Source organism: Callorhinchus milii, unplaced genomic scaffold (assembly GCF_018977255.1).
Source record: "Callorhinchus milii isolate IMCB2004 unplaced genomic scaffold, IMCB_Cmil_1.0 Scaffold4, whole genome shotgun sequence".
NCBI lineage: Eukaryota > Metazoa > Chordata > Chondrichthyes > Chimaeriformes > Callorhinchidae > Callorhinchus > Callorhinchus milii.
In genome coordinates, this window is record NW_024704745.1 from 20,829,450 (window position 1) to 20,845,745 (window position 16,296).

The 16,296-nt window shown below is 39.2% G+C and overlaps 1 protein-coding gene across 2 annotated transcripts in view; it reads left to right on the plus strand.

The window, feature by feature from the left end:
• LOC103177517 (E3 ubiquitin-protein ligase Midline-1) overlaps positions 1-16,296 on the plus strand; it is a 211,048-nt gene that overhangs the window by 160,966 nt on the left and 33,786 nt on the right. For both annotated transcript variants that reach the window (XM_007891718.2, XM_007891717.2), the window contains exon 3: positions 15,610-15,705. In XM_007891718.2, the coding sequence (XP_007889909.1) occupies positions 15,610-15,705 (96 nt within the window). The remainder of the gene's footprint in view (positions 1-15,609; positions 15,706-16,296) is intronic.

The window sequence follows — 16,296 nt, forward strand, 5'->3', positions numbered from 1 at the left end:
TTCCCATCAGATTGGAGTTCCCATGGGTGAGCATGATATAGCGTTACTGGAATGAGTGTGTTCCCATTTCCCAGTTGCACGATTCTGACTCCTTATTGAGGATTCACATTAACAAATATTGCAACACTGTATTTTGCAATATATTAGTAATAGAATTAATTCAGATTTTGTAAAAAAAATATAGAGAAGGTGAAGGGCTCATAGTGTTGGACATCACTAAGGCTGGGAAGAGTAAAAGAGTACAAGATGCATCATATACAAGAGAGTATGGAATAAAGGAATATGAAAGGAGGTTATGCAGAGATTAGAAGAGTGGAGGCTCGTGTGGAGTATAAGCACCAATACAGACTAATTGGGTTAATGGCTCATTTCAGTACTGTAGATTTTATATATTTAATGCTATATATATAAAATCAAGACATCATGGGTACATTCTAATAGGAAGTATAAACTGAGGCACTGATTTCAGGACCTGGCAAAGAATAGGAGCCAGTGCAACAGCTCTTCATTTCAACACGGCAAGGATGCAGAGAAGAACATTGTGTTGAACGATGCGTGTGAGGAAACAAAGGAGAAAAACACAAAAGGGCAATGATCATAGGTGTAATAAAACAACAACAATAAAGGTTGCAATATAGAGAGAATATAAAAGATTACTGTCTAGTCTGAGGTTATAAAAGGTGTTGATTGTAATCTCAGCAAAGATTTTTTTAAATATTACCATGTCCAACTTTTTTTTTCTAGACCCCACTGGTACATCTATCTTTGTTCCTGGCCCCCAGCCTTTTCATACTAGAGTTGCATATATTATCCTCCGCTATCTCACACAAGTGGCCATTATTCATTTGTGAGTTTTGGCAATAAAGAGATCAAATCTGTACTAAATAATTAAGTTTACCAGAATGAATACAGTGAATGTAGGAGGAAAACACGATTAGATTTTTAATTTTATTTAACACAATTAGTTGCATATTGGGAACATCATTCAGGGTTTTGCATAAGATATTCATTTAACATTAGAAAGTGGGTGTGAAACTTGTGAACATTTTAAGCTTGTTTGATGCAAATATTGTTTTCCAATCTTTTGCAGTTTTCTCCTGAAAGGAGTGACTCATGCCGAGGATACAGTTGCATGGACTGTCAGCCTCTGACGGGTCCCCCTGTGTGCGCCTATTTTGCATCACAATTTTACAAAACTGGACCTTTCTAACTCATGATACAATACAAATATACATTTATGCATCGCCTTTCATGTTGAGAGGACATGCCAAAGCTTTTAACAGTACTATGTTTACACTTAACATGCATTATTTATGAAGGGAAAATCTAAATGAACCCAATGCAAATACCTACTACATGTCAGCAAATGCAAAATTGGAAAAAAGCAAATCTTTTAGCTTCCTAGATGTGTGTCAGGCTTCAGTGTCAGTGGAATCCCACTTAATTCTAAATTTATGAAAAGGTGAATAGCTGATGTGGGAGGGAAGCATACAATTACTGTGGGTTATATGCCACTTCATGTGCGTGCGAGCAACAGAGAGAGAGAGCACGAAAGGTGATGCACAATCTGCCATTATTAGTGTATATATAGGCATGGGTCATGTTGATACAGAGACCTAAGCAATAATTCAGATGTGAATTAACATCAATTCTGACAGATGAATTGTATTTGCGATAACACATTACAAAAACAAAATCAGGATTATCTAAGACTGCTGTTCCTTTAGTAGATAAGAGTAAAATAGTGTACTGTGATATTGCCTGGACTTTAAAGATGCTATTTATGTGAGATTGATGAGTTAAATCAGTTTCAGGCTAACTAGCATGCTAAAATTGGATGCTGAATTGGTTAGCTCTTTTCAAAGAGCCAGCACAGACACGATGGGCCGAATGGCCTCCTTCGGTGCTGCATAATTCTGTGCTTCTGTGATACATTATAGGCAGTGCGAACAGCTTGAGACCCAGATCCAAACATTGTGACAGAGATGGGGTAGGTGGTTCACACCTGCATACAGGTTGATAAATGAATGCATCGCCAGGTTGCTTTTTAAACATTAACATGTGTTCAGTAACAGGTCACCCACTTTTCATCCTTTGATTATCGGTTTTCCTCTCATAAAAGGAATCCAATGGGATAGTGGTTTGCGTTCCCGCCTCGCAAGCGAGAGAGCCAGGGTTTAATTCCCTGGCAGGGCAAAACATTAGGCAAGTTTCCTTACTTCATATGCTCTGTTTACTTGGCAGTTAGTAGGAATCCAGTTGTTAACCAATTGACGGATCACTTTATCACTTTCCAGGGGTAATAGTCCCTCAATCCACGACATCCTCCCAAAGTGAAATGCGCTCTATAAATGCAATCATGTTGTTGTTGTTGACTGTTTGTGGGACACAGCTGTGTACAATTGTCTGCCGCGTTTCGCCCACAAATACACAGTCAATTCACTTTACAATATATTCTGTGAAGCTCTTTGAGATGTCTTAACGATGTGCTATGTCAAATGTAAGGATGCAGGATGAGAATGATAGTTCCAATTTGCGATTTTGGCCTAAATATCCAGACGCATCACAAGAAGACCAGCTCAGTGATCCTTGATTGCTTCATGTTTGGATTTGCCAGGCAATTGCCTCTATACAGTGAGTGTTGAAGTGGTAGGTGTTAAGATTTAATTTAATTACTTCTTCACACAACTTTGAGGATTGCAATGTTAAAAACAGAAATCCTAGAAGGAAGGTTCTCATCTAAAAGCCAGCTTGTTCCAAACTTAAGCGATGTAACAGACACACTTCAAAAAACTGAGCTGTAGATTCTCAATTTATCCCATTCCCTGAATTTGTGTCGCCACATTTATGTCTATTAAAGGACTCATGTTATTGGTAGCTACAAAATATTGTTTGCAAATCGAGTTGGAGTCTAGAATGTGATGGGTGTGTTGAATTTCGGATATTTTTTAATGTATTCCTTGTGCTAATTAAAACAAGGAAAACCTACAAATGTGACCCTTAATTATTGCAATAATATGGCATAAAGTGTCCTCACTTACCTCAGTAAGGAGTGCTCTGCTCCGGTCTCTGATCTACTGTGTGAGCTCCTGAAGGTCAACTTCTGCCAGCGCAAATCAAACCCCGTACATTGTTTACACTCCTACCATAGAGTTAGACTGGCAATCTCACAAACTAGTCAAGGAATTCACTTGCCTCCTTCAAGACCCATCTCAAAACCCTCCTCTTCAACCATGCCTTCAGTACCTACTACCCCTACCCTCCTGTCCTCTACCCTTCCTGATCCCTACCACCAGCCCGGGTGTGGATCCCTGACTGTCCAGCGCCTTGAGACGTCCTTCTGACGAGAAAGGTGCTATACAAATGTAATCTGTTGTTCTTGTGGGAATGCCAGTCTATCTTTATGTTAGGATAGTAAAGATTGGGATTTCTCTAACACACAGGAAAACATCATACTGACCTGGGAACTTTAGGCTTGATGTGATCTACTTGCATTCTATTTACTGAATTACTCTGTTAAATTTAGGATTTGCATTGTTTGGGCAGACGTGAGCTGAATCTTTAAGAATGAGAAGCACATTTATACAGAAATTTCACTATAGACTGTCCAAACAATTGTCAGCAAATAAATACCATCCCCCTCAGTGCCAGCACCTTGTTTTTTAAAAAAATTGTAAGGCCTTTTGAAGGGAACATGTCTGTAGGAAGTCATTTGTTTCTTTCACCAGTTCTTTTTGTGAAACAAAGGCTGCTTAAAGTGCAAACCTCAGAGATTGGAGCAATCTGACAAAACTAGTCTGGGTTTCCTTGATCAAAATGGGAACTACTTATAATAATCCTTGCATTTGATACAGCGCCTTTTATGATATCAAGATGTCTCAAAGTGCTTCACAGAATATACCATAAAGTGAGGTGACTGCATAACATAACATAACATGCAGGAGTAGGCCATTTGGCCCTTCGAGCCTGCCCCGACATTCAATCATGGCTGATCTTCTAATCTAACTGCAGCTAATAACATAACCCTGCCTTATCCCCATATCTCTTAATCCCTTTTGCAATAAGAAATCTATCTCAGTCTTGAATATGTTCAAGGACTGAGCGTCAACAGCCCTTTGGGATAGCGAGTTCAATACATTCACCACCCTTTGAGTGAAGAAGTTCTTCCTCAACTTAGTGCAAAAGGGCTGGCCTCTGATTTTAAGGTTGTGACCCCTGGTTTTAGTTTCTCCAACCAGGGAAACAATCTCCCACTATCTACTCTATTATGCCCTTCGATGATCTTATAGGTTTCTATAAGATCCCCTCTAATTCTTCTGTATTCTAGAGAATATAGGTCCAAATTGATCAACCTATCCTCGTAACTCATCCCCTTCATCCCTGGTACTAACCTAGTAAATTTACGCTGCACCTCCTCCAAGGCAAGTACATCCTTCCTTAAATAAGGAGACCAAAACTGCACACAGTATTCCAGGTGTGGTCTCACCAGGGCCCTATACAGTTGCAGCAAGACCTCCCTACTCTTATACGCTAATCCTTTCATAATGAATGCTAACATACTGTTAGCCTTCCTACTTGCTTGCTGCACCTGAATATTTTGTGGGCGAAGCTACTTCAAAAGAAAGAGACAAAATCTACTCAAACAATGGTGATTTATCAAGCTGTTTACATTAGAAGCATGACTATTGACCAGGAATTATTGGAGACAGCCTCTGACTCTCCCCCTCCCCCCCACCTTTCTCATAAAGCCGGTGCGTTTGACTCCTGGCTCTTGGCTATTTGCTAAATCCCTGGCACACCATAGTTAGGAAATCCTAAATTTGATCTGTATGTTATTACAAAGCCAATGCTGCCCATTAATTGGCTCATGAAGAGCATCCATTGTTGTAACCAATCTCTAAACCAAAAGATTTTCATTAGCATGCAGATGGGCTGAACAGTGTAGTGCCTTTATTAATTATAATGGGAGAAATGATATTATCAGCCAATTCCACCAAAGAGTCTGTGTGGAATGCCTACTGTAATTTCAGCACAGCTAAGTGATGAATACTGTCGTCTTGCTTGGCAACTGACAAACTCACCCCATCTCTTACTCAGTGACCATTGCTCCTGTGTGCGTGGGTGTTTCTCGGGATCTGTATATATATATATATATATAAAGAACATTTAAAGCCTGCATATTCTGCATAAGTTCAACATATCAGCACAGAAGTTTCACACACTATTATTCTGCCCGTGGAATCCACTTCCAATTTCTTCCTTGTTGCAGAGTGAACCATCCCTTACTGTATCAAGGTTACTGAAGTGTGCATTAGGCTGTGGGAAATCTCTGACTTGCTTGCTGACATTTCAGTAACATTTCTCCCAAGTCTTTCTGTGCCTCCAGAAAACACCAGGGTCAAATATGCAAGCCCTCTGACCTCCTTACAGCCACATTCTTTTATGTTTGTTAGCGTGTAGAAGCATTATACTCACTTTAATTTAAATTCTTTCCCTGTACAATTCTGCACTGAATTACCTTCTCAACAACTACAGGCATCATGTAAAACACATTGTGACATGTCGTAAATACAAATTTCTTGCTTAATGACCCAGACACTATAAATGATCAGAGTTCTTAAGCCGGTTACCTTTCAGATCCACTCGGTAATATAACGTTCAGGAGAAATTACAACACTTTTCTGTTTATTTGCTTCTTTAATCAGACCAATTCTGTTTTAAAGCACATGAAAGCTCGTGTTTTCCCATAGGATTCAGATGATTCCTGTGAATCATTTAAAGTGACATTACACATTGAATACTATCTTGTGCTATTTACTGTGTGTTCCAACTGAAAAATCCCATTGTATAATGTATTTTTAGCAACCATCATAAGATAGACCCCACATTTACTCCCTGTGGTAAACTCCATTCCTCGCTCCCCATCTCGCCACAAAATTACATTCATTCATCATGGAAATAGACTGATTTAAGAAATGAAGTTTAAATTCTCATTTAATTATTGTATGCAGAATGTTCTTTCTATAAAAATCTGCTCCAAATTCTTTGAAATGATTGTAGCCCAGTGTGATGCTACATTATGAATTCCTGCAGAGCATGCGTGGGTGGAAATGAAATGAGTAATCTCCAGAGTCCAAATACCAGTTTGTGGGTTTTTTAGGTTGAAATGGAACAAAAGAGTGTGTTTCTGTTGAATTGTGTCCAACTGCTTGAGAAACACAGTAAGTGCATCCAACATTGAAGTCAGATACAGTGGTTCATTAGCTTGAGTGATGACCAGAGACGAGCGGAACCTTTTTTATTGAAACGGATAAGGTTGAGGGGAGAGTTAAGAGAGGTCTTTAAAAATATGAAAGATTTTGATAGCGAAGATAGGGAGAAAATATTTCCACTGATCATAGAGTCAGTGACTATAAGGCATCAGTATAAGATAGGGAGCAAAGGGGAGCTTAAGGAGTTTTTTTTTTACACAGACAGTTTTTAGGATGTGCAATGTTCTACCAGATATGGTGAACAAGGAAGAATCCATTTCAGCTTTTAAGAGCGAACTACATAGAGATTTAAAAAGTAATTAATTGCAGAGGTAATAGGAAACCATAGGTAAATGGGACTGGCTGGATTGCTCTTTCAAAGAGCCAGTGCATACAATGGTCTGAAAGGCCTTGTTTTGTACTGTAAATGTCTTCAGTTATATATATATTGAGGCTGACTGGAACGTAAATAAGATCTAATCTTAACCCATTCCCCTCTTAACACTGATATGAGTATTTCTCCATTTGCCTTTTGAATACTTCTCCAATCTCTAACCCTAACCCTAACCCTAACCCTTCTTCAATAATGCAATTGTAATACATAAATAATAAGTAAATAAATAATACACTGCAAAGTGGAGTGACTGTGTATTTTATAGATGAATCAAGCAGTTAATTTGTGCACAACATTGTTCTACAAACAGCCTTGAAGTAAATGACCAGTCTTATTTAGGCCAAGACAGGATTGAAATGCTTAATACTTGTGGGTGTAACCATTGTTGAGAGCAAAAAGCATTCAGTGTGTTTTTGAAATTTAATCATTGCACATTTCATGTAAAAAAATCTGTTAAGAAATAGTGCAGATTAGATAAATGATAGCGTCTAAAAGCACTCTTGAGACCCAACTGGCCACTGGCAAACACACGTAAATGGAAGTTTTCCAGACATTCCCCTCTATGGCATCCAGAAGTGGGAGCCTTTGACTGTAGTTAGATCTTGGGTCCAAGGCGAAGTATCATGTACTTGTGTGATGTTGCCCTAAGGCAAAATTGTTCATATCGCAGTTGTTTTTGTTGGCAGACATGCAGCAGTGTGTTATGAGATGCCAATAAAGAAAAATTATTTGGGTGCAAATCACTATAAAAGTGGCTAATTTTTATATGGTCAATGTTCTTTTGAGGTTGACTCTAAGACACTTTGTTGGGCAGAGCAGAAGAAGCTTTACTCTGTATGGCACTGTGCTGGAACTGGCCAGGAATTGTTTGGAATGATGCCTGAAATGGGAAAACATTTTATTTCTTAAAGACTAAAATCGCTCACTTTAATAAGCCCAGAATTCACAGAAATGGAAAAAAAATGGTGTGGAAAAAAAAGGAGTAAAATTCAGGTCATGACATTTGCAACAAAGTCAAAGCTGTGATTTACGATAGCTGTTAATAAGAAAGTAGGTTCTGAAAAATCAACAGCAAAGCTAGCATAACCAACTTGAATAGGAAAAATGAATGGGGTTGAATTAGTATAATATGTAATGGTTATTTTATCATCAACAAGTCATATTACAGCTGGATTGATGGCTCATTGTGTTTATTTTGTGCGTAGTTCAGCCATGCAGATGATGCAAACACCAATGCTGAGCCAGTTGATCCATTAGGGTGGGAGAAAGGCAATGCATTCGGCCTCAGTGGCAGAGGGAAAAAATAGCTTCCTGAACTTGATTGCTATCCATGACAACTTCTTGAGATGCATGGATATCAGATGGGATTTGCTATAATTCCACTCCGGGGTCAATTAGGTGGGAAACTAGACAGTATCTGGGAACAGTGAAAAATGAGTTGCGCACCTCCAGGAGACTATGGGAGAGGATCGGAAAGGAATCTGTTTTGTTCACTTACCAGAGACTCTGATCTGGTGCCTGGTCTCTTGAAGATAATTTATTTTTATCGTAGTGTGAAGATCTCTCTGCATTGCTTTGGACCTGAAAGGATAGTGAGTTATGTGAAGGAACTGCATTTTGAATTATATAAATGATTGTGGAATGTGACTTTTCAAAAGGATACAAAAGGACCCTGGAATTTGTTCCCTGAACCATTCACATGCTTGCATGCCTTGTACTGTGCGATGACTGGTGGGGGGGATCCCAAATGGATGCAGTCAATGTAAAACTGCTTCTGCTTTTACCTGTCAGAATTAATGAGCGGGAATTTGGATTCACGACTGATAATCCTTTAGCAGATGATAGACTGAGAATTTCAGTCCACTGTGTGTTAGAAGTCCAGATCAACAAGATATTGCGAGTACAGATGTAACTGTTTAATGCCATGAATACTTTCCTGAAGGAAGGACAAAAACGGTTTCCAATTTTGCTTTTTTTTTGTCTATGCCTAAGATGAATATAAAGCCCTTCACAAAGGTAAGTTGTTCTTATTCATTCTTTCCCCCTTTTCTCGATCCGTTCATTTTACCCTTTCTTTCCTTCCTCGCATCCTTCACCTGCCTTATTGACGTGCCTTTCTTATTGGCTCCACAAAGCCTGTCAAATGCAGAGAGTGCTATAGATTGGGATTGTTTCCCATTTATTAGTGCATCTGATCATCCATGGTACTCCAGGTTTGATTGAGCTACACATGGCCAGATCAGTGGTTAAGGTCTTAAAAAGCATAGTTGGAGAAAGAATAAGATGTAATTTGCTCAATGGAAGCATCAAATTGGCCAAAGCTACCTTTGTGCTACTGTATTAAGTACCTTTGAATGTTTTTTTTAATATCTTGAACATTTAAATGGTAAAAAAATAAGCTATAATAAGCTCTTTCCTCCTCTTCATTCATTCTCTCTCTCCTCCATTTCTTTTCTATTCTTTCTGTGTCTCTCACTCTGCCACACTTTCTCTGTATTGGTTTCTTCATAAAGGCACCATCATCATGAAAGAGTGTTCAGGAAAGCTTAATGCTTGTATTTGGGTGGAGGAACACACTGGCAATCCCTCCATACTCCTCTCAGATGCAATCGATTTACATTGTCAACATTTTACACCTGCATATAAGACTTTTTTTACCAAACACTGATTCATGTGAATGTGCTTCTCTAATCAGTTTGTTACTTCATGCTTTCCTTTCCTTCATCCTTTCATTGGATCTCCTCTCCCACCCCCATCCTTTCTGGTAGGTTCAGTTTTGATTGGGTAGCGCTGTCAAAGAAGGTTGGACAGGTTTGTGCTTCTCTCTCTTTCTCTCTCTCTCTCGTTGAGACAATTGAGAGGGGACCTAAAAGAGATGCTTCTAGTTTATGAAAGGATTCAATAAGTTGATGTTGGCAGTTTCCATTTGTTGGTGAGTCCAAAATGAGGGGCACAAATGTAAGGTACCCAGAAGTAGATCTAATAGGGAGTTTAGAGGAAGGTCTTTACACAAGAGGGTAGTGAGTAAGTGAAACTCACTACTGGAAACTAGTTGAAGCCAAAAGCATCAACATATGTAACCGGGAACTTGATTTAAACAAGAGGAAGAAGGGAATAGAGGGGTATAGGAGAAGAGATTAGAATGGTGAAGGCTTATTTGGAGTATAAACACCAGCACGGACAAGTTGGGCTGAACAGACTATTTCTGTGTGTTTTGATTCTGTGTAATTCTATGTATGCAGGACTCTGCAAACTGAGAGCCATCATATATACATTGGTAAAATATTGTCACATTTATATTGGTTGAGGAACCTGCTGGTGTTGTGGATTCGCTTTGCTTACACTCATTGTCAGAACTGATATCACTGGTGGCTCCACAGAAACAAATTGCACCTGCGCTAAAGTGTGAATTAAGGTGTTATATTCTGCTAGTGGACAAAATGGACACAATATTGAATACTATTTCCTTGCCGTGTGCAGGTGGGTTGAAGATTCATTCCTCTTGCAGATGGGAACAAGTGGGACAAAACTGGGGTATTTCTGAGCTCATTCTGATTCTTATTGATAGGGAAGGACTGATACAGAAATTATAATAAGAATAATAATCCTTGCATTTAATATAGAGCTTCATCACATCGAGACAACTCAAAGCGCTTCACAGAATATACTGTAAAGTGAATTCACTGTATATTTTGAGGGCGAAACGCAGCAGCCAATTATGCACAGCAGTGTCCCACAAACAAGCGTGGATTGAGTGACCACATTTTTTTAAAAAGGATTATTACCCCTGGAAAAGCGATCTGCCAATCGACTAGCAACCTGGTTCCTACTTATTGCTAGGTAAACAGAGGCGTGTGGAGTAAGGAAACTTGCCTAATATTTCACCCTTCTGGGAAATGAACCCAGGTCGTATCACTTGCGAAACGAGTGCTCTAACCAATAGGCTACAGTCCTGTAGCTCAGTGGTTAGAGCACTCGCTTTGCAAGCAAGAGACCTGAGTTAAATTCCAGGCAGAGGGCGAAACCTTGGGCAAGTTTCCTTACTCCACACAGAGCCTAATAATAATCCCTCCAAAACAAAACAATAATAAATTGGTCATTTTCAATCCACGACTGTTTGTGGGATATTGCTGTGCGCAATTGGCTGCCGCTTTTGCCCACAAATATACAGTCAATTCACTTTACAGTCTATTCTGTGAAGCGCTTTGGGACGTCTAGAAGGCGTGAAAAGCGCTATATCAAATGCAAGGATTATTATTATTATTACAGGATCTCCATTCCCCGCTGCCACTGAGTGACTCCTCTCCCTCCCTCCGCTCCCCCCCAACCTTGAAAAGTGCATGCGTGTAGATAAGGAAGGAGGAAAAGAACATATTTGGGTGCAATATAATCTGAGCCAGCCTCACACAGAGAACTGCTATCTCCATGAGCTGCCACAAGGTATCCATTAAACACTGTATATCAATGACCAACTGGTGACTATCCTCGGTGGGGTGGGGGGGGAAGGGGGGTAAATGGGGACTCCTTGGAGCTGAGATGGTGAAAAATTTGACCTTTTAAATGCCAGGTTTGGGACCAGAACAATTTCTAATATTGGGAGAATTGTTTATCTTTAGCTGCCACCTTTGTTTTGAATTGTTAACCAATTTTGAATGCCGGCTGCTGAAATTGGTTTAAAAATTACTTTAAGGCCTGCATCTGCCAAAGAAGTCCTAAACATATGATTTCTGTGGCCCGACGAAAGCTTCCTGATTGCTTGTGATCGGGGACATTTTTCATTAAAGCCGCAGAGGCTGTCCAATGTGAACAAAATATTCAGGGCAAATAAGAGCATTTGCTGTAGCCCTGGAGTGGATCACAACAATGAAACAAAATAAAAAATAAACTACTATTTTGCTTTTAAACCATAGCCGGCCATCCAGTATTGGAAAGAGAAATAGATCAATGTTTCCAGCACGATCCTTTGGAGTGTGTTCTTATCAAAGAATGTGCTTGAAATGTGAGGCTCTTATTTTTGTTGGCTTTCACTGTGGTTTTCCAGCATTTGTGCTTTTGCTTTTAATGATACAGGCATTGTCTAACAAACCAGGATCAGGGCTGTAATTTGGTCAGGATAACTTTGGGGGAAAATTACGGATTACGGTCAAAATATCAAATATCACGGAGAGCTGTAGGTCCTAAACAAAGGTATATTGGCCCGTGAAACTGGTGTAATATATTTTTGTCGTTCACAAGCCATTCCCAGTTAGCCACTCGGTCTCATTCTACATATATGCATGTACATTATATGAACATACAATTCAAATTTACATTTATATAGCAGACTTCATGTCAGTAGGATGTGCTGTGTACATTTATTCTCTTCACCTCTCTCCTATCCACAAAAGTAGCTATAGTGCAGCCTCCAGGCATTGTTTACAACAAGTCAGCTTTACAAATGACATTCACACTGACTGGTATAAATAAGTAAATAATCCTTGCAGTTTGTAAAATGCCTTTCATGTCAGGAGGGCATGAAAACACTCAAAGCACTTCACATGATTTTATTGTACAGTGGAGTGACTGTACATTGTAGGCAAAATAATAGTTAATTTGCATTCAAAGAATCTCCCACAAATTTTATGTGGAAAATGGCCAATTTTATCTGGGCAAGATTTGCCTGCCCACTCAGGAGCTAGCTGTGACCAATCCAAGATGTGGATTGGGACATGTGGAGTCAGGTAAATAAAAAAAAGGTTTTATAATTGGCTTCCCTCCCTTCTCCCCCTGCAAGGAAAAAATCTTGACACCTCTTATTCCTTGCATTATCAGCAATTTGTGATGTAGCTGATAGGACTTTGCACCCTAAAGTTATCACTTGATATGTGGACGCAGAAGGTAATGTATAGGCGCTGCTGACTGAAGCAAAAGTGGCATGCTTTATTTGCCAAATGAGTGTTACAGAATCTCTGCTCTGGTGGAACAGGGGCATTGGGGCAGCCATGGAACCAAAACAATAATTTGCATCAAATTCAAAATGTTATCACAGTCTGGTGACAATAGGCATTTGATATACTCAGTTCTACAGTGTATTCCATTTACAAGCAGAGATGGATTTAAACTGCGCAATTCACCCTCCCCCTCCAAATCCACTGGACAAATCTTTTGAGAGCAGTATTTTTTGTATCTTTAATCAGGCTTAGTTTATAAAAGCTTTAAACATCAAATCTCTGCACATTCCTTGCAGATTTCAGGCTTCAAATGAAATTTGAGCATCAATGTCCAAGCAGCTGTCAGCTTCTGAACTGCAGTACAAACTGGTGTTTGTAGGATTCATTGATTTAGGTCTCTAAATGAACTATGATGAACAGTGGGAAGAACATCCTGGAGATAATGGGGTGACAAATATGGTGTTTCAAAATAGATTTTATGTGATAATTATCACATTGAATCTGTTACAAAACCATGCATTTTTCATCCCAATGCATCTAGGTTGAGTTATAATTGACAGTTTAGATAAGACTTTTTACTTCCTCCTCATGTCATATGTACATCAGAACAGTAACACCCAATGAATTTAATATTTTAACTCTTTCTTCTCTTGCCTTTCCAATTTGTTTTTCTGTTTGTTTCTGAGGCTTTCTCTCTCTTCCACTCCCCCCCACCACCCACTCCTCTCAAAGTACATCATTCTCGATGCGTATATCTCTCGTTTGTCCTTCCCTGCATCTTTGTTGCTTGGACAGGACAGAGCAGTTTGTGAGAATATATATACAGAATGGGGCAATATAAGTTTGAAATTGACAGGCTTTGGTACTTTGTCACATTATCCCTACATTAACCCCCTCTGTTTCTGTAGTTTCTATTTTGCATTCCCTTTATCAGCAATGTCTGTAGTTAATCTAGCTGCCATAGAGAACTAAATATTGTAGTGAAACAATCAGTTGTATAGTTTGAATGAAACTAAAATCTAGGACTAAATTTCTTTTTAATGTTTTTGTGTATTTCTTCAGTTCCATAATGTATTGTCCATTGTTAGAAATGCTGCACGTAAACATTTTCTTTTGAATCATGTAGGGATGATTGACATACAGAAATGTATGAAATTGTATTTGCCTGCTGCATGTCTGTTATGTTTGATTCTACATTGAGAACTGGGAAATGTAAGGATACATACAGTAACAAATTGCACTAGCAGAAATCCTGAAGGCGCATTAACTGGATATATCAGGGTATTATCCGCCAAAACATCACACTGAAGAATAACCACTTCATTATTTAAGAACTATCCGTATGGCAAAAGTATTCCCTGAGCCTGGAAACAAATTTGCTTGTCGTTTTTTTTCATCCGGTGGAAATGCAAATGTTTTCTTGGAAAGTAGGGCAACGCGGCTAGTAATAGGCCTGTTAATGGAGCCTCGCTAAGCTAACTTCATGACGTGTCTGTCGCATGTTAATATCAATTTAATCATATCAAATGTGTCAGAAGGAACAAATCCTTGGAGAATTGTGATAACAATATCAATATCACAAGATTGAAATTTTTGTTTTCCTACTTTCTTTTAATAATAATAATAATAATCCTTGCATTTGATATAGCGCTTTTCACGTCAGGAGGACGTCCCAAAGCGCTTCACAGAACACACTGTAAAGTGAATTGACTGTATATTTGTGGGCGAACGCGGCAGCCAATTGCGCACAGCAACGTCCCACAAACAGTCGTAGATTGAAAATGACCAATTTTATTATTGTTTTTGGTTTTTTGGAGGGATTATTATTAGGCGTGTGGAGTAAGGAAACTTGCCCAAGGTTTCATCCTGCCTGGAATTGAAATCAGGTCTCTCACTTGCAAAGTCAGTGCTCTAACCACTGAGCTGCAGGACTCCAATAAGAATACTGTAGGGTGATGTTATCATTATCACATTATCAATAAATGCAGCCAATGAAGTTAGTCGATAACTAAAGACTGACTGTAGCTTTTCAGGTTTTGTTTTTGATAGGTAGGATGCCCCCACCTCCCGAAAGCCAAAACTCCCTAAACTACAATCAGCCTTTAGTTGTTGACCCAGAAAAACGTATAACTCAACAATGCTTACACAATGTCCAGTGAGACTAAATAGTTGTCCGTATTGTAGACTACACACCACCAATAAACTTAAGGCTAAAAATTACAATTAATAATTTAGTAATATTAATATGTAATATTAATAAGTGCACCTTGTGGCATGAACAAATAGAATCTGCCACTGTATATCTGCTCCTGGGTGATAGCTTGTGTTGGAAAATACACCACAATTTCAGCTTCAGCAACACATGAGCTGTACACTGAAGCTGGGATTTGAGAATCAGTCAGCTTGTGCCAGCCTGTCCTCATTTCCCGCTAGACTACACATGCAAAGGATTGCTATTCAATTATACTTTCAAAGTACTGAAGATGATGACTTCTTTGATAAAGCAGCTGGTCGGATTTCTCTGTTAATACCTAAGGCTGGCTACAGATAGGATGAAGTATAACACAAAGCATGTGTTATGGTGGTCTCCTCAGTCCAGTGGAGGATTGACCAGTGCTTCACACAATTAGATGCAGTCGGAAGTCCACTTCATTATGTGATGTAGATAAGCCCAGTAATCCCACCAGGAGCTCTGAAGCCATGGCCACAGTGTGACAGATCTTCCACCCCACCCCCACATAAGGATTTTCAAAGTGTGTCTGTGATGGTATGACCTCTGACACAGTGGGCATTTTTGAGAAGGCTGCTCCTGATCCAGGAACTTTAACTCGCCCCCCGCTGCTCCCTCCCCCCAAAAAAACCTGTGTGCTAACAGTAACCCAAACATTTTTAAATTGATTTGTAAAAGATTGGAATTCTATTTTCATTGCACGTTTGATTTTCCAATTAGAATCACAATGAAGAAACGGAACTGTGACAGCTGAGAGTCTGAAGGTTAAAAGTGTAACTTGTACCTTGTCTCTTCTTCAAACAGCAAAGTCTGGAGACGAACCTGGCCAACCTAATTAAGAGGAATAATGAGCTGGAAACACTAATGGGCCGATTAATCCAGACCTGCCAGCATGTCGAGGTGAGTGTTCGCTGGATAAATGTCATCCCCATTGACACACAAAAAAGCAAGCCTCAAGGATTCAGTGCTACTCTCCACTCAGCACCAGAATAACAGCTGGATTATTTAGAAGTGCCAGAAAAGTACATTTTAAAGCCATTTTGATCTTGGGTCATATAATGCTGTGCTTGATTTTGTGGTGTTGAATCATATCAGGTTTTACTGAATTTCTCATATCGTGCACAGAAATTGGTATATTTTGAAGTGTTAAGTTTAAGTTTCAATTTTATTTTTTTTTGGTGGGGAGGGAGAGGTGGGAAGGGTCAGCCAGGTTTCTTGACATGCAGAAACCCATCACCATGCTTAATGGTCTCCAAACCAAACTATTGAGAGTTGCACATTAATTTCAAGTTGTTTTGTGATCATTGTTTTCTGGTGTCACCTGCTATATCCATTTCAATGTTCACCATGTTTTGTTTAATCAAAAGAGTTTGTGCAATAGGATATTGGAATCTAATATCTAGCAATTCTTACCAGTAACTGGCATTGCACCATGTGGACATGTGGAGACTCCAGTAAAGGAAGTAGATTATATTATGGTTTACATGGATC